The sequence below is a fragment of the Kogia breviceps genome, chromosome 5 (assembly GCF_026419965.1).
Source record: "Kogia breviceps isolate mKogBre1 chromosome 5, mKogBre1 haplotype 1, whole genome shotgun sequence".
NCBI lineage: Eukaryota > Metazoa > Chordata > Mammalia > Artiodactyla > Physeteridae > Kogia > Kogia breviceps.
Genome location: NC_081314.1, coordinates 141,664,342 through 141,691,994, shown reverse-complemented (window position 1 = coordinate 141,691,994; position 27,653 = coordinate 141,664,342). Strand labels below are relative to the sequence as shown.

Here is a 27,653-nt window from a genome sequence, read left to right as displayed (position 1 = left end):
CACAGAACTCAGGAAAGCGCTTTACTTACCATTACCAGTTTATTGTAAAGGATGTAAGTCAGCAGCAGCTCAGTGGAAAAGATGCATGGGAAGGTGCAGGCGAAGGGGGTGCCTCAGAGCTTTCACACAGTCCCAGAGTGCACCAGCTCCCCAGCATCTCGATGTATTCACCAACCAGAAGCTCCCTGAGCCCCTATATTTAGAGGTTCTTACTGATGTTTCATCACACAGGCATCAATGATTTAGTTACTGACGTTGGTGACTAAACTCAACTTCTTGCTCCCTTCTTCTCCCCAAAGATCAGGGGTGGGGCTGAAAAGGTCCAACCAATCACACACTTTATCTTTCTGGTGACCAGCCTCAATCCTGGAGGTAAGGACCCAGCCTTGGGTCACTTTATCAGTATAAACTCAAGTAGAGAGGAAGGGGCTCGTTACAAATAATGAACGACTCTCTCATCACTCGGGAAATTCCAAGGGTCCTAGGAGGCCTGTGCCAGGAACTGGGGATGTAGACCGAATATATCAGTATCTTTATTATACCACACTCTCTCATAACTTAGTAGGAGTGTGAACACTGCTCATTTTTTGAGAGGAGAGGCGAGAAGATGGCGGAAGAGTAAGACTCGGGGATCACCTTCCTCCTCACAGAGACATCAGAAATACAACTACACGTGGAACTTCTCCCTTAGAACACCCACCGAACGCTGGCAGAAGACCTCAGACCTCCCAAAAGGCAAGAAACTCCCCCACGTACCTGGGCAGGGCAAAAGAAAAAAGAATAAAGAGAGACAAAGAATAGGGATGGGACCTGAACCAGTGGGAGGGAGCCGTGAAGGAGGAAAGGTTCCCACACACTAGGAGCCCCTTTGCGGGCGGAGACTGAGGGTGGCGGAGGGGGAAGCTTCAGAGCCGTAGGAGAGCGCAGCCACAGGGTGCGGAGGGCAAAGCGGAGAGATTCCGCAGAGGATCGGTGCCGACCAGCACTCACCAGCCCGAGAGGCTTGTCTGCCCACCCGCCGCGGCGGGCGGGGCTGGGAACTGAGCCTCGGGCTTCAGTCGGATCCCAGGGAAAGGTCTGGAGTTGGCAGAGTAAAAACAGTCTGAAGGGGTTAGTGCACCGCGGCTGGCCGGGAGGGAGTCCGGGAAAAAGTCTGGAGCTGCCGAAGAGGCAAGAGACCTTTTCTTCCCCCTTTGCTTCCCGGGGCGCGAGGAAGGGGGTTTAATTAAGTGCGCCACTTAAAGGAGCTCCAGAAATGGGCGCGGAGCTAGTGAAGAGACGAGATTTTTTCTTGCCTCTTTGCTTCCTGGAGCGCGAGAAGAGGGGATTAAGCGCACCACGTAAAGGAGCTCCAGAAACGGGCGAGCCGCGGCTGTCGGCACGGACAACAGAGACGGGTGTGGGACGCTAGGGTTGCTGCTGCCGCCACCAATGTGCGAGCACAGGTCACTCTCCACACCGCCCCTCCCGGGAGCCCGTGCATCCCGCCAATGCCGGGGTCCCGAGATCCAGGCACAGCTTCCCCGGGAAAACGCGCGGTGCGCCTGGGGCCGGTGCAGCGTCACGCCGGCCTCTGCCGTCGCAGGCTCGCCCCGCATCCGTGCCCCTCCCTCCCCCCGGCCTGTGCCAGAGCCCCCGAATCAGCTGCTCCTTTAACCCCGTCCTGTCTGAGAGAAGGGCAGACGCCCTTGGATGACCTACACGCAGAGGCGGGGCCAAGTCCAAAGCTGAACCCCAGGAGCTGTGCGAACAAAGAGGAGAGGGGGAGGTCTTTCCCAGCAGCCTCAGAAGCAGCGGATTAAAGCTCCACAGTCAACTTGAAGTGCCCTGCATCTGTGGAAAACCTGAATAGACAGCGAAATATCCCAAGTTGAGGAGGTGGACTTTGGGAGCAAGCTATACTATTGTTTTCCCCTTTTTTCTTTTTGTGAGTGTGTATGTGTGTGCTGCTGTGTGAGATTTTGTCTGTATAGCTTTGTTTTCACCATTTGTCCTAGGGTTAGACCGACGAAATTTTTCTTCTTAATAATTATTTTTTATTTTAATAACTATATTTTATCCTACTTTAGTCTTCTCCCTTTCTTTCTTCCTTTCTTCCCTACTTCCCTCCTTCCTTCCTTCCTCCCTTTCTTCCTCTCCTTCCTTCCTTCCTTTCTTCCTTCCTCCCTTCCTTTCTTCCTCCCTCCCTTCCTTTCTTCCTTCCTTCCTTTCCTCCCTCCTTCCTTCCTATTTTTTCTCCCTTTTATTTTGAGCCGTGTGGATTGAGAGGAGAATTTGGCAGTATCTATCAAAGTTAAAATTACACATCCCCTTTGACAGCAGTTCCACTCTAGAAATTTCTCCTTCACACACATCTATACTAGGAAATATCCTGCAGCCATGAAAATGAAGGATGTAGATCTCCATGGTCTGATATGGAAAGGTAGTCAAGGCATTTTGAAACAGATAAAAGCAAGCTGTAGGCCAGAATAGTTCCAACAACAATGAAAACTATAGTGTTAACAATAATGACAGTTCAAGTGTACTGAGCATGTACCATGTTCCAGGGCTCTAAGTACTTTATGTGGTTGTCCCATTTAACTGGTAAAGAACCTCATGAAGTAGACATAACCAAGAAGAGCATTCAGTTTGAAATCAGAAACAAAATATCAGGAAAATAAATTTATCTTTAACACAACAGGTTAAAGTTGTAACTGTGCATTCAAAGAATGAGCATGTATTGGGTTTTGGCTTCCTTTTACGATGAGGGAAAGGAGGCAAGGAGGAAGACTCAGAACTTTTCTAACAAATAACAACAACAAAAGGCACTATGGCCTTGGTTTGTATTTAACTTTTGAGGCACCATCAAAAAAACGGTCATTTTTTAAAAATAAGGCTTTACTAATTTCTCTTAGTGCTTTGATATTCAAATCATTCTCCTTTAAGCATCTATCAAGGAATCAGCCTTAAGAAATGAAGAGAAAACTAAAAACTAGTGGAACTGTAGCAGAAATGGCTTTGCAGTTTCTCTAGCACCACTTTCATTGATTTCATGAATTTCTGTATCTGTTGTAAGATTTACAATTTCACTTTGCAATCAATTTATATCTTTGTAGCTAACGGGGGATTAACTCTAAAGATTGGTGGCCAGAGTTCCTACTGCTAATTTGGGGGGATGTTTGGTAGAACGAATTTTGTAAGTGGTCAGTTCATTAGTAAATCCTTGCCTATGAATATACAGATAGCCACGCCAGTGTATGCAAAGTTCAGTTCCCAGAAGGCCAAGAAATGCTAACAGCAAGTTTCTAAAGCAAGGCACTAGAGAAAGGAGTCAGGGAGAGGGGAAATAAAGCAAACAGGGAAGGAGACTAAGTTTTCACTTTATACTTATCTGCATCTTTTTTCCTCTTATGAGCCTGTATTTTGGAATTTTAAAAAATTAATACTGATATATCTCATATTATATGACTTTCAGAAATCAGTATTAACATCCAGGATTAATACTCCTTTAGCCAAAAATGACCCTCTCCTAATCAAGACATGCCATGCTATTTGAAAGGGATTTGTAGTACTTATCATAGTACACATACATATGTAAAGGTAGCTACTACTAGAAAGAGATTTATTTTTCCTTTTTCTTTTTTCTTGGGAGGAGGGCATTAGAGAAACGAAACAAAACAAACAAAAACCCTCACATTAAAAAACATACCTGAACTTCTCCAATTCATTGTTTCGGGATTTTTGTTTTCCTTTATATTTTGGAGGCTGACCTGCGAATAAAAAAGTATCTGTTCCTGAAATCTGTACATAAAAATCTACAAGCTTGAAAGTAAAACATTTTTTAAAAATGTAAATTGGAATAAGAAAGCAAAGGAGGCAACACTGTATGTGAGTCTAACTATAAACAGGTAAGCCAAAAAAAAAAGAAGCTACTGATGACGTTTCTCCATGTATGCTATAAAATTATTATAAAGATAAATTATAATGATGATTATCATTTAGTCCTATAGTAGATATAGAAGAGATACAGGCTGTAGTTCCTGTTCTCAGGTAGTTTACAATCAGATGGGAAGAAAAGACAGTCACTTCACCGATTAAATAACAATCCCCATTAAGAAGAAAAGAAGATGCATTGTTACTGAAATATTAATTCCAGAGTAACTGCTTTTGTAAGTCCTAGAAGCGAAAAATCACTTAAGCTGGAGTGGCTGGGAAACACCTTAGCGGGTGGGGATGCAGCATTTGTATTTAGTTTTAAGGAACAAGTAGGATTTGCAAAGAATGGGCCAAATGAGGTTTTATTTTAAGAAACACTAAGTAAACCTGTGTGACTGGGTGAGTTAAGTATGGATAGGTTGAAAGGGGCTGCAAGCCAGGCAGGTTGGTGTGAGTGTTTTCAGGCCCAGGGCTTCTGACTCTCCTCAGCTCTCTCCTACTGAAAGGAGGAGAGAGCCACTGTACACTTTGGTGCAGGGGAGTCACACGTGCAAAGTTGTGTACAAGAGAGCACAGCAATAGGGACTGGGTGTCTCTGATGGAAGCTTTGGGAGAGACGGCAGAGGCAAGTCAGAGCCTGTGTATTAGGGAGGGGATGAGAGCCTGAGCTCTGATGGCATCAGAAAACGAAAGAGGCTTCTAGAAAGAAAGAAGAGTTCTAGTTTGATTTCTACTGTGTGACCTAGGGCAAAACTATTTAATCTAACCCTGGGACCTCAATTTCTTTGACTGAATATAGATGTGGAAGTACGGATGGTATTTAGATTATTTAAATGTGCTATCTGATAATGGTCTAAGAAATACCAATAAATTAAAAGTTGTTTTCAAAAATACAGTTTTATTCTCAAAGATTTTTCATGTGCTATAAAGTCACATCAGGTAAGACAAACACCTGTGTTTCCCCCTCTTTGTAACTGCGCTGAAGTGCTAACCAGTAGTTAAGTGGTTGGATAGGCAGCACTGGAGCCTAAGAGAAGATAGAGCTGCAGGAAGTAAAAGACAGAAATGGCTGCCAGAAGTAAAAACACTGAAAAAAATAAACAAATGAACCAAAAAACAAGCGGAAGGAAAAGAGAACAGGATCACTAACTAGAAGGTCAACAATCTCACCACAATAACTCCAAAAGGAGCACATGAAAGCCTGAGGCAAGTAACCTGTGTGTAACAACAACTTTGAGTTGTTGAATTCTCTCAAACTCTGTTTTAAAAGGCAGAGAAGAATAACACGCTTAGAACAATTTCTCTCAAAAGCTGGGAGTAAAAACGGAGACTGAGAAATAAAGGAGGCATGAGTATCCACTTCCCTGGAACCCTTCATTTCCCAAAGATGCCAAGTAGACAAGGTCTGGCTGTGTGTCTGCGTATTTTCTAGATGCATAAACAAACACATGCACTAAGCACACAGAATTTAAATAAACTAGTATTAGGCTAAAGCATCCATTCTCAACAGGGGTGACATCACCCCCAAGAAAGTCGTTAACTGGTTACTGGAAGATGAAAACAATCCATTTTTATATATAAAGCACACATGTACATACAGTACATAAACAGATAAACAGTATCTGTGATATTAAAGTTTCATAAGGGGAGGGTAATTAGGGGAAAAAAGTGTCTAAAAAGGCTCTGGGAGCAGGGGATAGATAATGAAATAAAAGTTGAGAAACACTGGCCTAGTGGAAATTAGGTAGCAGACCAAGAAGAGAACCATTTTTCTTCTCCATTCCTTTATTTGGTTTTCCAAAATTAAATTTATTAAACAATATGAAAAGACTGAGCACTGATTTCAAATAAACATTCAATGTCTTCTCGACACAAAAGCATTGTAAAGTAAAAGGAGAATAATAGCAAATATAAGTGAGGCTTGTGAGAACTTTAGGGCATGGAAGTTGAGGCAACACTACGCTAATTCAGCAACAAATTACATATGGGAAAAAGACTCACCTGATGGTGGCAGAAATTCAGGATGACAGTCACAATCATCTACCTTCAAAGCTTCATCTGCCACCTACCATGAAAATAAAATTAGTGACTTTCAAAAACTACAGCCATGAAAAATTCAATAGCTAAATAATAAAACTGAGTAGCAAAGAATTTATCCAAGTGCCTAAAATACTCAGCTTTACCAAATGGATAAACAAACTGCTAACTACTGAACAATAAATACTGAATTAACACTATCACATCTTTCCTAGTTCTCCTCTCCCTAACTGAATACAGCGTCTTTGAGACTTTCATTATTAACAACAGAAGGACTTTACAGCAGGTTGGGAAAGTTCCCGTCAATGCGTACTACATATCTAACCTGAAAACGCCAATTCCCTTTTTTCCCCTCAAACCCTGGAAAGAAATATAAATGTGAACTTGGTGATACCTGCCGAGCTTTGAGCACACTACAGTTCAGGAAAACTCAGACACAGGTCATCTGGGACACTGATCACAGAGCCAGGCCATAGGCTTAGAGGTGTGTATTGGTTTCCATTATCACAAAAATATTATTGTAAAAATATAAGACTACCTATACTTGAAATAATTCTAATTTAATTTTTAACTGAGCTTACCTTTGGATTCTGATTACCACCGTTTGCCATTTCGTGGTTAGTTTTTCTGGAATTTTTTTCAGTCTCCACAAAGTTAAGTGAAGTACTAAATGCAGGTGCTGATAAACTAGGTATGTAGGCCCTGAGTGGTAATGAAAGAAATAATCATTTTTTAAAAATTATTTTTAAAAAATTATCCTTCAAACAAAGAGGTTTCAGCAATATACTTGCCTTTTTTCATTTTATACTAGCCTTTTTACCTTGAAAGCAAGGTAATATTGTTTCAAAAAGAATCTCTACCTGTGAGATTGTGAGATTGGGTTTCATACATAAATATTACTTTAAATTTGGTATTAAAAACTCCAAATAGATTAAGAATAGTTCAAGAAATGTATTCTGGTTTCTAATTTTAAAATAAGTCTCCCTCTTATAAATTTAACAGCTTCAATATCTTAGGCATTTAAGCACGTGGGAAAAGCTTAATCTATTTTAACTACCAAGTGAAAAACGTAGAATCCTAGCTGCTCTTTGTCTTCTTATGAGCACACTCAAGTCTATCTGCCGCCTATTTCTAACAGAAGTGTCTTAGCCTTTGGAAAGACATCAGGAGGCTGGAAGCAGATGTTTCCAGGACAGAGGTGAGGGATAAAAGGCACAGACTGAGCCCCCCTCTCTGCTGCCAGGAACCTCGTGGCTAAACTGGTGCCATTCAAGCGCAGTAACATCCAATAAACATTTCACGCCTCTTCTCCCGTAGGCTTAGGCTATGGATCTCCGATATATACATATACAAAGAGTTCACCCAAACAGTAAGCAAAACAAATCAGGCAAATCACAGGTCGCCTGATCTTACAAACGCTTTAAAAACCTCTTCTTGGGCTACCCTGGTGGCGCAGGGGTTGGGAGTCCGCCTGCCGATGCGGGGGACACGGGTTCGTGCCCCGGTCTGGGAGGATCCCACGTGCTGCGGAGCGGCTGGGCCCGTGAGCCGTGGCCGCTGAGCCTGCGCGTCCGGAGCCTGTGCTCCGCAGCGGGAGAGGACACAACAGTGAGAGGCCCGCAGCGTACCGCAAAAACAAACAAACAAACAAACAAAAAACTCTTCTCATCCTTCCATCTCCAACCTTATTGTGGTTGCTATTATCTACTAAAGCATCAAATAGCAATTCTTAAACTCACAGAGCAAAACCATTCCAAGTAACAGCTACTGATCTGATATTAACTCACCTGCTTTCATAGAAGGCTTTAATTGGATTCCTAGTTGGTGTTCGACCTACAAAAATGAATCACACGCACACATAGTAATCAGTGGATTGGCAACACACACTTTAAAAGATTTTCACATTTCTTTTAAGCTGACAGTAAGAATATCAAATTTAGGGAACTGAAAAATAAACCTAAACAATCTTACACTTCTAGATGTTTTTAGTTTTAGAATGATGTCAACAAAATGTTACACAAACCTTATTTGACATCTCATTATATGTGATCACTGACTAGATGCAGCAATATATAAATCTCAATCAGAGACAGTACCTGTCTTCAAGGAGCTCACAATCTTATAATCATGTTCTGTTGGATGACAACATCTGCTAGTGAAATAGGACTGCTCAGCTCAGCTTCAAAAGACACTAACCACCCAGAGAAGAAATAATAGGAAAGATCTATATGCTGAAAGCATAGAGTGAAAGCATTCAGGCACTGGGAAAGCAAAACGACTTAGGAGAGAAAACAAGGGTAAAATGAAAATCTGGAATTCCTAGCCTGCACACTAATTTATGATGTACCTATATATATACATACATTCAGCATGCTACAGAATTAGCCACAAACTTGGTGCAAAAACATCAAACAACTCTACTGAAGGGGCTTTTCTTTGGGAAATAAGTATAATAATGGAGAAAAAAATTTTAAAACTTCGTTTCAAAAGGCTTTATACTTCATTCAAAATTTCAAGAAAGTATATTTTTCTACAGAAAAATAACTTGTTGCTGTTTCAAATAAAAAGTACAAATCATTTATTATTACCTATTGGAATACAATACTAACAAAATTCTACATGAATAGAAATGAAAAACTTAACTGAGTTACCCGAAACAACATAAAGGAAGTACAAATCATCTGAGAATTGATTTATGGTCCTCCATTAATCCAAGAAACCCACCTTCAAAAGTTTTAAAGGGAATTCGACTGTAACCAAAAGAATCTTAGGTGAAATACCTTGCAGGTCTTCTATTTGTTTTTGTAACTTTACATGCTGCTGAATTAGATCCTTGATTCCCTCAGGGTCATTTTTACAGAGTGTTTGAGCTTTTGTGTTTGCTTGCAGGGCCCAGTCATACTCCCCCAGCATAGAAAGAGCAGCACAATAACGATAATGACCCTGTTCCAAAAAGATAAATTCAATTTTTTCTCAAAAATATGCTTAAGTTCAAGAAAATAGATAAGGAAAAAATATTTTGCTTGAAAACTGATTAGTTACTTAAAATGTTAGATTAGGATCCTATCAATAAAAAAATAAATAAAAATGTTAATACCGCTCAGGAAATAAAGTCACCTAAATGAGTTAAATGAAAAGCTGTGAATAGTATTCATAATAATTTTTAACAACTGACTAGAGATCAGTGTTTCTCCTTAAGAGATTTCTGTACCCCTCCCAAAGAAAATAATTCAACTTTTATTGTACGTAAGAAAGAAATACATTATTTTTATGCCAAATTAAGTATAAAAATGATGCATTACAAACAACTTAATTTTTTTCAAAATACTTTTAGGCAGTAATAGTCTCCAAGTCATTATACTCCCTACACTTCTGAGGTCAAAAGAGTTTTAGAGCTGCGAGAACAACCAGCCTGTGCAGTAGTTTTCCAACCTGCTGAACAGCACGGGCACAAATAAGGGGTGCATCTATTAATGCCGTATTTCTTAATCATCTTTTAATTACTTTACCTCTAAGTACAGAGTTCTTGGCTTTAAGAAAAGATGCAAAAACCACTGATTTACTCTTAATTCCAACGATCAGGTTGTTTGTTTTACTGCTACAGAACCATAGTCCTGGCTGGTCCCATTTATGCGTTTTGGGAAATCTTCTATATCGAGCATGAACATTTTAATCTAGAAAGCTAATATTACCAAACCTGGGGCTAACTCAGCCAACCCCTCTTGTAGCTACTCCCAAACCAAACTCCCATTTTAGGCACAGCATCTCCATTTAAGAAGTGATTTACAAGTGAGAGAGGCTAGAAACTGGCCTAATGCCACATTTATTTAGAGACAAACCAAAGAACTTGTATCTTAGGACTCCAGGTCCATAGCTCTTTCCTCTTCACGAATAAACATTTTACAAAGAACATTCTGATTCTATGAGAAAATATGAAATCAGAAATAAACGATCCTTTTAAAAAAGACGCAACTTTCACTAAAAGGAGCCAGAAACAATCAAAGGACCTCTGTTTATGCAGGTTCAGAGCATATATAATCCTACTCTGGTGCACCAACCCAACCTGTTCCAGGGCGTTTCTTAGCCAGGCTCTTTAGGCTCAGATCAAAGATCCCAATTCAGATTGCATTTGGTTAAACTCTGCTTTTCCTCCAAAGGCATAAGATAAAGAGTTCTCACAGATATGCTACAAGACCAAAATTTTTTCCACTAAGCATATATCAACTTCAAAGTTTAAATAACTGCATTTAAAAAAAATCACAGCATAGGAAATTATGAGAGATTATAAACCTTACCTGCTAAATTTGTAGAAAACACTTCATTTCTTTCTCTTTTCCACTCACCTTTCTCATCTTTTACTGGGTCCTTTTCCCTAAACTCTGTAAAACCCAGTGTTAACTTCTATCAGTTGGGAAAGGAGTTTATTCAGATCTCTCTGCTGAAGCTGTCTGAATGAAGCTTAAATTAAAGGTATCTCAGAAAGTTTCTTGAACCCAATTACATAGAAAGTTTTGCTCTTTTCTGACATTATTCCATTCTCTATCACATATACAGTTCATCTGACTAGCATCCCCTCCTCTTGTGTGCCATCATGTCCCTACTCCACACAGTAATGCCCCCACTAGTGCCCCCGGCTCAACAATGGCTGGCAGGGTAGAAGCATAGCTGTGACCCAGGAGACTGGCCAATCCAAATGCACCACTTCCCAGGTCACAGTAATGGATCCACAGGTGGGCACATGGCTCAACCAGGATCAGTTTGAGGCATTCCACAGTCATACTACATAAATACTAACAGGGGCTCTCTCTCCACTAGAATAAAGTTACTAGAATATCAGTTATTAGGATATCACTTTCTCAAAATGAAGCCAAGAGAGCCTATGCTCTAATTACCACTTGTGGTCAAGATGGAGTAACAGGGATTGGATATACCCTCTTGCTTAAATCAAAAGAGGACAAAATACATGAAACGAAGGTTTGCAAGACACTGGATATCAGGCAACAAAAGAGAGTGATCCCTGAGAAATGAGAAACACAGAAAGCCCTATGATTGCTCCGGCTTACTTAAGGAGAGATTCTAAGCCATAGCACAGGGAGAAGGAACCCAGGGAGAGACTAGAGTCTCAGTGAAGACAGAGCCAGGAGTCCAGGAAAGCCAAGGAAGCTCAAGTTCACAGGGCAGAGGACCAGAGAGGAAAGAGCTGGACAAAGAACTCCAGAGATCTTCAGAGGGTCTCCCTTGAGTCTGCAGCTAAGTATCAATCAGTACATGCACGCGGGGCAATTACCCAAGCCAGGGAAAGAACCACTTGAAAGACTAAAAGGGAACAGCAGTCAGCACTGACACAGGGCAACGAATAATTCCTGTTCACACTGACCAATGCGGAAAACAGCATAATTCATGGAGTATTAAGTAGAGTACTCAAAAGAGTTTTGCCTCAGTTGTGCAGAAAAAATTAGCCCTAGACCAAATACCACTAAGATATCACCCAACAAAGCTTAAAACAACACTCCAAAGAATCTGTTGCCAAGTAACTTTAATGCATCCCAAAACAAAACTCAAAAGTATTTACAGAAATACAAAAATATAAGTACCAAACAAGGTAAAATTCACAATCTCTGGCATTCAATCAAAAACTACTAGGTATGCAAAGACGGAAAATGTGATCTATAATGAAGAGAAAAAAAATCAATCAATTGAAAACAATCCAGAAATGACAGAGATGATAGAATTAGTAGACAAGGACATTAAAACAGTTATAAATATATTTCATATGTTCGAGAAGCTAAGGGAAAAACAACATATTAAGAAAAGACATGAAATATATAAGAAATACTCAAACTGAAATTCTAGAGGTGACTGCTACAGCATTTAGATGAAAAATAAATTAGATGGAAATAAAGGCAGATTAGACATAGCAGAAGAAAAAGACCAGTCAACGTGAGGACAGAGCAATAGAATCTAGGTAAAATGAAACAGACAGAGCAAAAAGAGAATAAAGATTAAAAACGATGCTTAACAGGGAAGCACCACTGAGAAACAGAAAGAAAAATGTGTACAGATCTGGGTCCGACCATGCCTGAAGCTGACCCCCTAGACTTTTCAATTACATGAACCAATAAATTCCCTCTTCTACTTATGAGTTAGGTTTTGTCACTCCCAAACAAAAGAATCCTAATATACTCCTAAATATTAAAAAGTTCTTGGGGACATTTGTGACGCTACTGGTTTGTATCCTGCATAACATCAAAAGATAATGCACTTGGAAATGCCAACAAATATCTGTTGACTATACTGTAAAAATTCTCACTCTTTGGGATACAATGACTCACCCTCTCTTAAGCCTAAAAGTACATGTAGGACTTATATAATACTGTAAATCAGTAAACCTCAATAAAAAAAAAATGAAAATAAAAAATAAATCATTTAAAAAATTAAAGTATGTCTACAATAGCTGACATTGTACCAGTCTTCTCCCCCTGGAAAGAAGGAAGAAAAAATGGTCCACCCTCACACAGAAATCTACAGAGTACCTTCCTATACAGGCTTATACCCTAGAGGAATGACTCAATAGACTCAGATTCATAAAAGAACTCATAAAAGAATGGGGACTTCCCTGGTGGTCCAGTGGTTACGACTCTGCACTCCCAATGCAGGGAGCCCAGGTTAGATTCCTGGTCAGGGAACTAGAGCCCACATGCCACAACTAAAGATCCCATGTGCCACAACTAAGACCCAATGCAGGCAAATTAATTTATTTTAAAATGTCTATTTAAAAATTAAAAAATAAAAGTAAAAAATGCATCTTGCACAGTCTACTTTTGTTTCTGAAGTTTAAAATATCCTTCAATGAGCATTCTTTTCTGGTAAAATAAAATGATAAATGACTTCAATATATAGTTACCAACATTTTCTGAATACTTACTAAGAGCTGTGTTTTTCATCTACACAAATACCTTTGCAACCATCGAAAAAATCCCAATTTAAAAAAATGAGTGAACCCGCATACAGTCAACTGATCTTTGACAAAGGACAAAGGCCATACAATGGAGTAAAGACAGTCTTTTCAACAAATGATACTGGAACTGGACATCTACATGCAAAAAAACAAATCCAGGGACTTGCTTGGTGGTCCAGCGGTAAGGAATCCGCCTTCCAATGCAGGGGACATGGGTTCGATCCCTGGCTGAGGAACTAAAACCCCACATGCCGCGGGGCAACTAAGCCTACATGCCAACTACTGAGCTTGTGCGCCTCAACTAGAGAGAGAAAACCCACACACCACAACTAGAGAGAAGCCCACAGCCGCAACGAAGAGCCCGCATGCCACAACGAAGACCCAACGCAGACAAAAATTAAAATTAATTAATTAATTAATTTTAAAAAATGAATCCAGACCTAAAGCCCTCAACAAAAATTAACTCAAAATAGATCACAGACCTAAAACTCCTAGAGGACAGCATAGAGGAAAAGCTAGATGATCTTGGGTATGGTGATGACTTTTTAAATACACCAAAGGCATGATCCATGAAAGAAATCATTGATAAGCTGGACTTAATTAAAATTAAAACTTATGCTCTGTGAAAAAAATGTCAAGAAAATGAGAAGGCAAGCCCCAGTCCAGGAGAAAATATTTGCAAAATATACACCTGATAAAAGACTGTTATCCAAAGTATATAAAGAACTCTTAAAACTCAACACTAAGAAAACAACCAATTAAAAAATGAACCAAAGGGCTTCCCTGGTGGAGCAGTGGTTGAGAGTCCGCCTGCTGATGCGGGGGACACGGGTTCGTGCCCCGGTCCGGGAAGATCCCACATGTCGCGGAGAAGCTAGGCCTGTGAGCCATGGCCACTGAGCCTGAGCGTCCGGAGCCTGTGCTCCACAATGAGAAAGGCCACAACAGTGAGAGGCCCGCGTACCTCAAAAAAAAAAAAAAATGAACCAAAGACCTTAAAAGACACCTCATCAAAGAAGATACACAGAACTTCCCTGGTGGCGCAGTGGACAAGAATCCACCTGCCAATGCAGGGGACACGGGTTTGATCCCTGGTCCAGGAATATCCCACACGCCGCGCGTGCCACAACTACTGAGCCTGCATGCCAGGCTCCACAACAAGAGAAGCCACCGCGAGGAGAAGCCCATGCACCATAACGAAGTGTAGTCCCCACTCGCCACAACTAGAGAAAGCCCGCACACAGCAACGAAGACCCAATGCAGCCAAAAAATTTTTTTTTAATTTAAAAAGAAAAAATTAAAAGATACACAGTGGCAAATAAGCATATGAAAAGATGCTCCACATCATATGTCATCTGGGAAATGCAAATTAAAACAATAAGATACCACTACACATCTATTAGAACAGCCAAGGGCTTCCCTGGTGGCGCAGTGGTTAAGAATCAGCCTGCCAATGCAGGGGACACAGGTTTGAGCCCTGGTCCGAGAAGATCCCACATGCTGCGGAGCAACTAAGCCTATGCTCCACAACTACTGAGCCTGTGCTCAAGAGCCCATGAGCCACAACTACTGAGCCCGCCTGCCACAACTACTGAAGCCCATGCACCTAGGGCCTGTGCTCTGCAACAAGAGAAGCCACCGCAATGAGAAGCCCATACACTGCAATGAAGAGTAGCCCCCACTCGCTGCAACTAGAGGAAAGCCCTCGTGCAGCAATGAAAACCCAATGCAGCCAAAAATAAATAAATTTAAAAAAAAAAAGAACAGCCAAAATTCAGGACACTGACAGTGCCAAATGTTGGCAGGATGTGGAGCAACAGGAACTCTTATTCATTGCTGGTGGGAGTGCAAATGGTGTAGCCACTTTGGAAGGTTTGGCGGTTTCCTAAAAAACTAAACATATTCTTATCATATGATTCAGCAACCGCACTCCTTGGTATTTACCCAAAGGAGTTGAAAATGTATGTCCACACAAAAACCTGCACATAGCTGTTTATAGCACTTTATTCATAATTGCCAAACCTTGGAAAAAACCAAGATGTCCTTCAGTAGGTGAATGTATAAATAAACTGTAGTATATCCAGACAATGTCATATTTTTCAGTGCTAAAAAGAAACAGCTATCAAGCCATGAAAAGACATGCAGGAACCTTAACTGCATATTACTAAGTGAAAGAAGCCAATCTGAGAAGGCTATACATTGTATGATTCCAACTACAGGACATTCTGGAAAAGGTAAAACGATGGAGACAGTAAAAAGATCAACGGTTGCCAGGAATGTGGGGGGAAGGATGGATCAGAGGATGTCAGGGCAGTGAAAATACTCTATATGAACCATAATGGTGGAATACATGTCATTATACATTTATCCAAACCCATAAAACATGGAACACTCAGGGAGTGAACCCTAAGACAAACTATGGACTCTGGGTGATTATGATATGTCCACATAGGTTCATCAGTTCTCACAAATGTGTAGCCCTGTTGGGGGATGCTGATAATGGGGGAGACTATGCAAGCATGACGGCAGGGAATTTACAGGAAATCTCTGGACCTTCCTCTTAATTTTGCTGTGAACCTAAAACTGCTCTAAAGAAAATAAAGTCTTAAAAAAAAAGAGTGAATATTTTATGTTTGATAAGTTAAGCCAGGAATAAACATTCTACATAAAGTCCTCAATGTAATTAAGAAAGTTTTGAATTTAAGATATATAAAAGATAGCATATGTATTGTGTATATCTAATGGATGTTTCAAAAGAATAAACTGGGAAGGAGGTAATATTCAAATGATTAAGGGTGAAAATTTTCCAGAAATGCTGAAAGACATGAATCCTCGCAAGCTATCCCAATTACGATGACTTTAAAGAAAATTCCTCATAGACACATTGCAATGAAATTGCCAAATGTTAAAGACAGAGAGAAGATCTTTAAAACACCCAGGAAAAGAAAAGATTACTTACAAAGGAAAAATAGCAGACTTGTCAACAGTGGCAAAAAAAGTCAAAAGAACGTAGACTCAAACATCTGCAAAGAATATTATACCCTGCTGAATTATTATTTAATAACTGGGATAAAATAAAGCCATTTCAAAAAAACAAAAAAAGAAAGTTTTAGTATACTTTTTCTAAGTTGATAATAGATTGAAATAACAAAAGTTATCCCTGGAAAACCAGTATCATGGTCTAGGTTTCAGTATTATGAAATCTATCATCCATTCGTTCCATAAATTAATTTATACAGCGCCTACCAAATGATCAGCAGAGATTATGTTTCAAGTACAACAGCAACTCACAATGAAAACGGCAACAAGCTCATCACCTTCAAACAGAAGCATATCCAGTGCTGGATTCTCAATTCAATTTTGTCTTTTACTTGCAATGACACCTTGCAAAGTCACTTCACCCTTCTGGGACTCAATTTCTTCATCTATAACTGAGGCATTTAAAAGTGACTCCAATATTTGGAGGCGGGAGTCCACCTGGAGAATTTTATAATCCCCAGACTCTAATACACTCCTAGGCCATTTGAATCACAATTTGGGGGCTCTAAAATTCTATGATTCTATTCACTCTGGCTTATAAACAAAGATGTAAACACTTTTTAAAATCTATAAATATTGGTAAGCCAGTTAACTCATTTCAACCCATTCATTCAACTCATTTATTAAATCAACAAATATGCCTATGAGCGCTTGCTATGTGCCAGGCAGCTCGTCAGGCAGTCCAGATTCAGAAGTGAACCAACCAACCAAAAAAAACCTGTCCTCAGGGAGCTCACAATGTACTGGAGCACACACAGTGTGCTAAGAGGAAAAAAAAGTAAAGCAAAGAAAAATAGCAAATGTCTAGAAAGGGGGAGGTTTTGCAGCTTAGTTATGTGGTCAGGGAAGGTTTCACTGAGAACTTTCAGTGAACAATGAAAGGAAATAGGAGAGCTAGCTCAGGCTCTGGGCAAAGGCACTCTAATTCTAGGCAGAGGGAAGGGCAAGTACAAACTGGGAGTGGACCTGGCATGTGTGCGGAACAGCGAGGAGGCCAACAGGTCAACAGAGTGGACAAGGAAGAGAAGAGCAGGAGTGCGGTCGGAGAAACACCGGATGTTAAAGACAGGGGGCTGGGCAGACAGATCCTAGTAATAACTCTGATCAAGAGAAAAAACCACACTCATCCACTGCTTTATTAATGTACACTTAGGTTATCTGCAGTTCCGTGCCATTAAAACAGTATCACAGTGACCATCACCAGGTGCACACATGCAAGAATGCTTGTGGGGTACACACCCTTGGAATCAATTACGGCAGACGCACATCGTAGTGCTCTCCAAGTTGGTAGTGACAAATTCACACCCCACCGGTTTATTGAGAGTTCCTGTTCGTAAACACACTACTGATACTCGGGACTATCGATCTCTAACTTTTGCTTATCTGAAGGACTCAACGTCACATTGTTTTTCACTTGTGGGGGTACATGTGGGTCTGCTTGGAGGCTGTCTATTAGGCTCTCTCTATTAGGTTTCTATCTGTTTACAGTTTTAGTTACTAGGAAACAGAATATACCTTTTGCTATCGCCCATTCAGGTTTCCTCATCTCTGAAATGCTTGTTTATTTCATTGGCCTGTTTTCTACTGCGTTTCTTATTTATCTTTGTTCTTTGCATATTCTGAATATAAATCCTATCAGTTATATATGTTCTATATATGACAAACTATCTCCTCCCAAATTATTTCGTTCATGGTGTACTGACAAACAGAAATATTTAAGTTTGAGATAGTCGAATTCATCAGAGTTTTTTCCTTCACTGACCTGTATGTTATTTAAGAAATCCTGTCCCAGCTCAAGGCTATAAAACTAGTCTCCTACAGCTCCCTCTGGGTTTTAAGTCTCCTTTTCCACGGCCAGGTCCTTAACCCACCCAGAACTTGTGGATGCTGTCACCTCAACCTTTAAGGGATGCTCACGACCCCTAGGGGCTGCTTGTCCTCCTCAGACACATGTGACCCTTACTGCTGGGCTGCATCTCCTCTCTGATCATGGAAATGAAGATTCCCCTGCCACATTCCTGAGCTCTGCATAATTTTATCCAGTGTTTTTACATACAGATTTACATTCTGTAAACAAATTTTTCACAAAGTTGTACGGCATTATTTGTCCAATGTAACTAAGAAAGAAACCTACCTTTGTCCAATTGTTCTTCAGAATAATAGCTCTCTTTCCATCACCAAGTGCATTTCTAAAAAAAAAAAAAGAAAAGAAGAAATATTCAAACTAAAGGCATTATATATTGTATATCTATTTAGACCATAATTTTCCATATATAATCTAGTTTTTAATTTTTTTAATCCACGTAATATATGTCCATTATAGGAAATTTGGAAAATACAGAAAAGTAAAACAAAGGGAAAAAGTCACCCAGAGTCACAATCACAATTACCCAGAACAGCTACTTTTAATATTCCAGAGTACTTCCTGCACACAACTATTTACATCTTACCTATGCCTAACTTCTTGTTAATCTTTGTACGGTTTTTTTTGGTACTATTTTTGCATGTCAGCAAGACTTCTGATCTTGGAAAATAAAACTTCCAGATCTTTCACACATCAGCTAAGCCATAGTGGACAGAGCATGAAAGTTGGGATATGAGATGGGGATTAAGTCCAACTCCATCACTAATTCTCACTGGGGCTGTTAAGAAGTTATTAACCTCTCTGGGGCCGCCTTCTCCTCTGTAAAATGAGGCCAGTAACTGTGTTCTTCCTGTTTTCAGATACTGTGCTAAAGCACAGTGCTTTGTAAACTGTCAAGTACTAAGGTCTAATACCTACTCTCAGTTTCCTGGCTTCCTTACCTTCAATGACCTCCTCTTCTACCCCAGCTCAGCCACCCACCACCACCCTCCCAGGGAACTTTATCGCCACTCAAAACTGTTCAAAGCCCAAAATCACTAATTCAGGCACCCCACTCTTTCCCCCATAACCTAGCTCCTTCTATCTTATTTGTTCCAACTATTCCTACTATCTCCTCACGATGCCCAACTCACTGACTTACCCACTTTCTCTTTTTTTTTTAACTTCCTTATTTATCTAGCTTAAGATTCGTTGGTTCATCATTGCATATTCCCATGCATACAACTTCTTTATACTTCTTTGCCCCTATGTTTACATCTTGCTCTATGGCAAAACCCAACACTGGATCAACCCTGCTTCCCGCTTTCTCCATGACTACATCTAGGGAGCCAAGTACTGCTGGAGACAATTACACAGCACAGCACACAGGCAGCACTACTACTCAGGATTCCAAAAACCCAAAGGGGCCTTCCACATTGTTAACCAATTATTTCAGATCAAATCATTCTCTAACTTTGTAAAATGATCCTTTCAAATCTTACGTCCTTTCCTCAAACTTCCAATTCCCCTTTCTCTCAACAGATGAGCTCTGCTTCTATTTCAATGAGTAAACTGGAGACATCAAAGAGAACTCTCTCAATTTTCTACAGCCAAACTTAAAGACAAACCCACATCTGGCCCTGCCTTTTCTCTTTCACAATAAAAGTGTCTTCTTCCTTATATGGCTAATTTCTCCACTTGTGCCATATAACTATCCATCCTTACAATATCAATTATCCCTTCTCTCACCTGTAAAATTACCCATTCCTTCTTAAGAATCTACCCCATCAATTTTTTTTATTGTGGTAAAATGTACATAACATACAATTTACCATTTGAACCATTTCAAATGTAAAGTTCAGTGGCATTAAGTACATTCACATTGTTGTGCAACTTCCTATCAACTTTTAATATGCTCAGATCTCTCTCATCTTTAAAAAGCAAATAAAAAAATAAATCTTAAACCCTAAGCAAACACTGTTGGTAATCTACTCAGCAGTTATCCCCTCCTCTACCTGATTACTAGACTTCCATCGTGAGGCTCTACCTCACTACTACAAGATTTAGAGAGAATTCCTTATTAGTTTAAACCAATCATGGCAATCCTACTTTCCTTTCCATTGACAGGTTATGGGGTAGTCATGTGACCCAGACCTGAAGGGACTTATCACTCTTAAAAAGAGATTACCAAAAAATAAATAAATAAAAAGATTACAAAGAAGAACAAAACTAGGTAACTTAACCTACCAGATAGCAATACCTACTAAAAGGCCAAATATACATTTCTTTTAATAAAAAATAAAAAGCTATCTAAAGATAGATGATCTAATAAACAGAATAGGATATAGAAATCAGAAACAGATCCTTACACACAGTCACCTGATCTATATGACAAAGATGACACTGCAGTGCATGGAGAAAACATACTCTTAAAAAATGGGGCTGGCGCTTCCCTGGTGGTGCAGTGGTTGAGAGTCCGCCTGCCGATGCAGGGGCAGGGGACACGGGTTCGTGCCCCAGTTCGGGAAGATCCCACATGCCGTGGAGCGGCTGGGCCCGTGAGCTGTGGCCGCTGGGCCTGCGCATCCAGAGGCTGGAGGCTGTGCTCCGCAACGGGAGAGGCCGCGACAGTGAGAGGCCCGCGTACCGCAAAAAAAAAAAATGGGGCTGGGTCGGCTGAAGGGGGTCTCTTCGGTACCCCTACAACTAGTGCAGAGCCTGCTATGTAGAGATGCTCGCTGGTTATACGTTCAAAGAATGAGTGAATGGATGAATGAATAAATGTGTCCTCCACATCTACATGCCAGAGGCAGAGCAGAGGCAGCAGCACAGAGGGTGGGGGCCTGCGAGCAAGTGGAGAAGCTAAAAAGGCTTCCTCCTCCTCCTCCCTCTCCCCTCCTCCTCCCCCTCCCCCTCCATCCATCCATCCATCCACCCACTTCTTGTGCATCTACTACGTGCCGCGCACTGTGTTATGGACACAATGTGGACAAGCTGGACACAGCCCTGCCCTCTTGGGGCTGATATTCTAATGGGGAGACAATATGGGAACAAATAACCAAGTGATTTCTAAGCCACATGAAGACTACTGAGGTGGAGAGAGTGAATTTTCAGGAAGAAGGGTCAGGGCAGGCTTCTAGAAGGAGGTGATATTTGTGCTGAAACTCAAATAAAGGGAGGCAGGGAGCCCTGTGATGCCAGGGAAGAGCGTCCCAGGTAGAGGGGACAGACAGTGCACAGGATCTGGGGCCGAAGTGGGGGCAAGCAAGCAGAGGGGAGGGGGTGACAGCGGAGGCCACAGAGGTAAAGAGAGAAGGGGGCAGGGATGGGAAGGGTTCCTGGGTTGGGGGCCTGAGGACCTGCAAGGGCTGGAGGCGAGGGCAGAAGCCCGTCGGTCTCCAAGGGCAATGCTGACGGATTCGGGGCAGGAAAGAGAAATAAGGCTGTGTCATCAGAGCTGGCTTCGGAAGCCTCAGGGCCAGAGGCAGTACTGGGGGAGAGGACCAGACCCAGGCGAGGGAGCTCCAGAAAAAGCAGCCCAAGAAGCAACGGACAGGCAGGTTTGAGGAGGTGGGTTCACTGTGGTGGGAGCTCAGAGTAGGGGATTCTGGGAAGCAGAATTAGCTGCGGGTAAGGCCAGGATTGCAGAGAGGCGAGAAGCGGACTGATCCCCACTCACAGGCTCTCTGAGGAGCCTGGGGTGGGAGTCGGGGTGTGGGGAGGGCCCTATTCTGGCCTGGTCCCTCAGAGGCAGGGCTGTAGTGGGAGCCCCTCTCGCTTGCCCTGGGATAGAAGCCCCACGAAGGCCGGCCCTGGCGTGGGGGAAGGTCTTAGGCCCAAGAAAAAAAGAAAAAGGAAAAAAAATGGGGCTGGGTCAACTGGACGTTCATATGAACCTTGAAGCCTACCTCATACAAAATGCAAAAACCAACTCCAAATGAACAATAGATTTAAATACCAAAGTTAAAAAATCAAGCTCTTAGAAGAACAAAGAACATTTTGTGGAGTAGGCAAAGATTATAATCAGAACACAGAAAGTGCTTACCACAAAGGAAAAAATTGGTAAATTGTACTATATTAAAATTACTGCTTCCAGGACTTCCCTGGTGGCGCAGTGGTTAAGAATCCTCCTGCCAATGCAGGGGACACGGGTTCGATCCCTGGTCCGGGAAGATCCCATATGCCACGGAGCAACTGAGTCTGTGCGCTACAACTACTGAGCCTGCGCTCTAGAGCTTGCATGCTGCAACTACTGAAGCCCACGTGTGTAGAGCGCATGCTCCACAACGAGAGAAGCCACCGCAAGGAGAAGACCGCGCACCGCAACGAAGAGTAGCCCCCGCTCGCCACAACTAGAGAAAGCCCGTGTGTGGCAACGAAGACCAACAACGCAGCCAAAAATAAATAAATAAATAAATTTAAAATCTTAAAAAAAAAAAAAAAAAAGACACTATTTAAAAAAAAAAAAAATTACTGCTTCCACTTGCAAAAAGAAAACATAAAGAGCAAAAAGGCAAGCCACAGAGTGTGAGAAGGTATCTGTAATATGTATATTTGACCAATGACTCATATCCAGAACTTTTTTTAAAAAACCTACTAATGAATAAGACATTCAACTCAAAAGAAAAAAAAATAGCAAAAGACTGAAGATTCAAACAGGTACTTCACAAAAGAGAATATCTGAGCGGTCAATAAGCATGTGAAAAATGTTCAACTTAAATCTCCTAAATCAACTTAAGGCAATGCAAATTAAAATCACAGCACTGTATCACTACACACCCAGCAGAATGTCTAAATGAAATGACACAAAATAAGAAGTGTTAGTGCGGATGTGGAGCAAAGACTCTCATATGCTGCTGGCAGGAGCGTAAAACAATACAACCACAGGTGTGCTTATGCTCAGTGTGCTACAGCTGGACATAAGCACACCCTCCTGTCCGAGCAGTACCACTCCTTTATTATATACTTAACAGAAATGAAGATACGTGTTCACAATGACACTATCTAAGTCAAGTACTAGAAACTACCCAAATGCCCATCAACAAGAGAATGGATAAAATGTGGTATATTCATGCAATAGATGAACACTTTACAGCTACATGCAACAATATGGATCTCAAACACAATGCCGAAAACCAGACATAAAAGAGCACATACCACATGTTTCTGTTTATATTGCACAAAAGCAGGCAAAATTAACCTATGGTGTCAGAAGTCAGGACAGGAGTTGTCCTGGGGGGAGGAAGTGGGTAGTGACAGGAGGAGGAGGAACAAGGGTGACGTCTGGGTTACTGGGCTTGTGATCTGGGTGCTAGTTATGGTCGTTTGGTTTCTGAAAATTCAACCTATACACTTATGAACTATACACTTCTCAGTGTATGTAAGGTTTTAGTTTTGAAGATTACAACAGTCATCCTTCTGCTGGAGGCTGTAACGTCCAGGGTGATATCTGAACTACAGTAGCCATCCCGCCATCCTGAGGGGGCAGCTTGAGGTCCAAGTCATACAGTGGGGCTGGAAAAAAAAAACCTAGGTCTTTGATGACATAAACACACAACCTTAGAATCACCTTCTTCTGGAACTCTTGAATAAGGTAAGTTTTCTTCACCATTTAAACCAGTTGAATAAGAGACTTCTGCTATTTGCAGCCAAAAGAACATCTTAATGCAATGGCAAACCTCTTCTGCTCCTCACTGCCTCCCTCCCGGAATACCTCTAACGGCTGCCGACGCCAGCTGGCTCCATTTCCTCACCCTCATTTCACAACCCACTCCAGCCCAGCGTCTGTTCCAAGCTTCCCACCGACTGCTCTCCCTATGGTAACTAAAAGACATCCACAGAACTAAATCCAAATTCCAAATAGCTTCTCAGCACCAGGCAGTGCTGGCTACTCTTTCACGTGCTTCCATGACCCCACACTTACTTTCCTCCTACCTCTCTGGCCACCTCGCAAAGGTCTCCGGTGCAGGTCCATCCTTCTCTAACTGGCCACTGTTTGTGTCCCTCAAAGCTCAGTCCTACTTCCTCTTCTAAACTCGACCCTGCCCTCTCTAGACTCGTGGGGCTCAAACCTGGCTGCACGCCAGTACTACCGGGGGGCTTCGAAAAGCCCAATGCCCAATTAATTCAATCAGAACTTGGACTGTAGCCTACAAAACCCTCCTTGGACTAGCCCCCGACCACCTCTCCCCCTCCTTGTCTGTATTCAGACACACCAGTAATTCCATGAACGCAACATGCTGTGCTCACTTCGGCAGAACATAAACTGAAACTGGAACGCAACGGGCTCCTTCTCACGCTGCTGGTCCACTGTCTAGAACACAGGGACTATGTCTGTCTTTCCTCATTTCTAACATGCCAGTGTTTAATGTTATTTACCATAATAAACAATACTATAATACCTACAACATGTAATATTATATTGGTATTATAATCACGTTTTAAGTGTATTTATTAGTATATAAATGTATATTAACATTTTCGTATTTACTAGCATTTGACCACATCCGTCTGCGAAAGCAAAGTGGGTGGAGTAAATTACGCCGTGTTACTGCTCATCCAAGTCACTGTAGCCCAGGGTCTAAACACTCTGGAGGGCAGGCCTGACTTCAGCAGCAGCAATACCCTGCACAACACATCTATGAAAACAGGAAAACCCAAGCGATGCAACCCAGTAGTAAGTGTACTGAACGGAGGGTAAGAAACAGAGCTCTAGCACAGATGCTCCCATTTATTACATGTTACATGGGAAAGTGTATTTCTCCAGTCCCTACCCCTATCTAGTTCCTCACATACAATAGGTTACATTTTGCCCTAAATTATGTTATGAAAAAACACTTATCTCCCCCTCCTCTAGCTTCCATGTGGATTTGCTAGATTAATCACTAGTGAGCTCTCTCCTCTCCCTAAACCTCACTAACTTTTCCCCGAGGGAATAGTAACTTATCTAATGGTGGGGGAGAGGCATCAATCACATGGGGCTTAGCCTCTTCTTTTTCTTTCTTTGGGACCTTATCTTAAACAGCAACATAACACCAGATTCCCTTCTTCTCCAAGCTTAAAGTTCACAAGCGCCCCTGCTGCCTGGTTCTGTCTGTGACATGGGTGAACTAATAATAAGTCACTTGGAGATCAGACTTAAGGCCCGGTTCTCCAACAACTGTATTAGTAATGGAGGCAAGACTGCATCACCAATTGTCTTCTGCTTCCATCTCTTAGCCAATTCTGGACTTGGGATGGGAAGGAGATGCCATTAACTGACTCTCTCAAACCACAACATATAAGTATGTAAGAACTTTGAATACCACAAAAGAATTATTTCTCCCCCTATTGTAAATCATCACCTTCAGGGCCTGACCAGACCACAAAGAAGGAACAATATCACTCCCCAAGGTTCCCCATCTTACAATGAAGCAACAAAAGGAGGGTTCAGATGTAATGTCAGTTACTGTCAAATATGCAGTGACTATTAACCACTGACTGAATAAACACATACATTTTAAATCAAAAGTTAGTGTCTGGAATTAAAATTACATATGCTCTTTCATCCAAGTAAAATAAATTTTTATCAGGAATTTATCCTACATATATACATACGTGCATCTGAGTGTAGAATGTAAGCAAAAGGATATTCCTGTATATAGTTTTTAAAACTGGAAATAAGCTATATTCTAATACAAACTAATTCACCGAGTAAAATACTATGCAGCCATGAATAAAAACTAGGGTAGATCTCTATATTCACTGATATGCAACAACTCCAAGATTTAAATATTAAAAGAAGCAAGACATACAACAGGGTGTATAATATGCTCTTACCCATGTTAAAAAAAAAAGGACATATACATTACACTGAACCAAACAAAACTGCCTTATTCTGATTTATAAAAGCAACTTCATTTGGTTCAACGTAGTAAGTGCTAGTATAATCATGAAATATCAATATCATGGAAATAACACAGTGATCTAAAAGAAAGGAATTAGGGCAGGGGTCTCAGCTGGGCAAGAGTTTTCAGCTTATCCTTTAGTACTCAACTTTTTACGTTGTGCATTTGTTACTGCTTTTTAAAAAGGGGATGCATCCCAAAGAAGACTGAAAAAATAACTCTTTCCTTCAAAAGCAAATTCAGCAGCTTTTAAGCAAAATAAAGAGACAGCACAAGTAAGAGAAAAGAGTGAGGAATAATTCACCAACACATACAGTAAAGCTCCCCACATACAGTAAGATTTTTGAAATTCTCACAGAAACATACAATTGACTTGATTTATACCTCGGGCCTCAGGGAAATTCAGAAACACACACACACACACACACACACACACACACATCATTTAAAGTCTATCCACCTGCTATTAATCACAAGTTGGGAGCTAATAGAAGGGAATATCATATAACGGGTATTTAAATACCAAAAGGTCAAAGTAAATATCAAGTTTTGAAATTCCATCGTTTGGGGCTTCCCTGGTGGCGCAGTGGTTGAGAGTCTGCCTGCTGACTCAGGGGACACAGGTTCCAGCCCTGGTCCGGGAGGATCTCACATACTGCAGAGCAACTAAGCCCGTGCCCCATAGCTCCTGAGCCTGACTGCCACAGCTGCTGGGGCCTGCGCGCCTGGTGGCTGTACTCCGCAGCAGGAGAGGCCACCGCAATGAGAAGCCCGCGCACCGCAACGAGGAGCAGCCCCCACTCGTTGCAACTAGGGAGGGCCCGCGTGCAGCAATGAAGACCCAATGCAGCCAAAAATAAATAAATAAATAAATAATAAAATTCCATCCTTTTCCAAAGTAAATTTTTTAAAAAATCCAAGGCTTTCCCCTTTTCCAATTACCTTTCCCATTACCCAATTCATCCCATCCCACCAAAGAATTCAAATTTTCACATGAGTTCCACAAGAATGAACAGTAAGCTTAATCACATACCTCGCAAAATCACTGTAACTATAGATGCTACAGATGCCTGATTGCTTTTTCTAGATTCCCCTCTAATCTGAAAATTTCTAATTACTTCAATTAAAACCATCACTCTAAAATGCCCTCTAACTCTCAAATTATACTTAAAAAGTGAACTTACAGAAGATCAGAATAAAAAGGACATGTCCCCCCAGCCAGGCATTCTGGGATATACTGCACGCATTCCTCAGCTGGAAGGATTCAGCAGGGAGAAGCAGTGGCAGGAGGGAGCGGACTTCCACCCGCCCCTCCCTAAGCCCAACCCCATTCCATGTGCTTCCCCAGGGCAACATCTGCTGACCTGGAGGTGCACACCTCTGGAGAGTGGTAAGGGTTCTTTCTGACTGACTCCAGGCCTCCCCTATACCCACCCAGCGTGGCCAGACTTACAAGTACAGGCTATTACAAGTGGGGCTATTCGGCATTAAAATCTCCACCACTCTGACCATTTCTGAGTGAAGCATTTTCCCCACACATACTTCACCTCAGGCTCCCAACCATCGGTCTTAAAATACTTCTATTTCTCTCCTTTCAAGATTACTTTCCACTTATTTTATCCTTAATGTTTGGTGTTTTTTCTTTTTTTCATCTTATGTGCATTACACTTTGTGTGACTTTTTAATCGAATATACATAAAAGTACAGAGAATAACATTAACATAATCAACACCCATGTACCGGCTTAGCAAGACCTTAACATTTTGCCATATTTACTTCAGATCTTTTTGCAGAGGTCTGTTACAGCTGACACCCACTGTGAACCATCTTTCCCAGCTGCAATCCTCTTCCCTCCCTCCCTCCCTCCCTCCTTCCTCAGAGATAGCCACTCCCCTGGTGTTTAACATGCCCATGCACTTTAAAAACATTGTTAATACATACTACGTATTAATTACGGATATGCATATCATTTTGC

General features: G+C 41.4%; 1 protein-coding gene across 20 annotated transcripts in view; it reads right to left on the bottom strand.

Moving 5' to 3' along the window:
• TTC3 (tetratricopeptide repeat domain 3) overlaps positions 1-27,653 on the bottom strand; it is a 154,854-nt gene that overhangs the window by 102,140 nt on the left and 25,061 nt on the right. For 11 of the 20 annotated variants that reach the window (XM_067035090.1, XM_067035091.1, XM_067035084.1 and 8 more), the window contains 6 exons: positions 18,084-18,138; positions 8,733-8,895; positions 7,740-7,785; positions 6,534-6,654; positions 5,917-5,980; positions 3,689-3,749 (listed from right to left, as the gene is read on the bottom strand). In XM_067035090.1, the coding sequence (XP_066891191.1) occupies positions 3,689-3,749; positions 5,917-5,980; positions 6,534-6,654; positions 7,740-7,785; positions 8,733-8,865 (425 nt within the window). In that variant the 5' untranslated portion in view covers positions 8,866-8,895; positions 18,084-18,138. Of the gene's footprint in view, positions 1-29; positions 757-3,688; positions 3,750-5,916; positions 5,981-6,533; positions 6,655-7,739; positions 7,786-8,732; positions 8,896-18,083; positions 18,139-27,653 lie in introns of those variants that run through there. The other 9 variants (XM_067035094.1, XM_067035098.1, XM_067035095.1 and 6 more) reach the window with 3 other exon arrangements.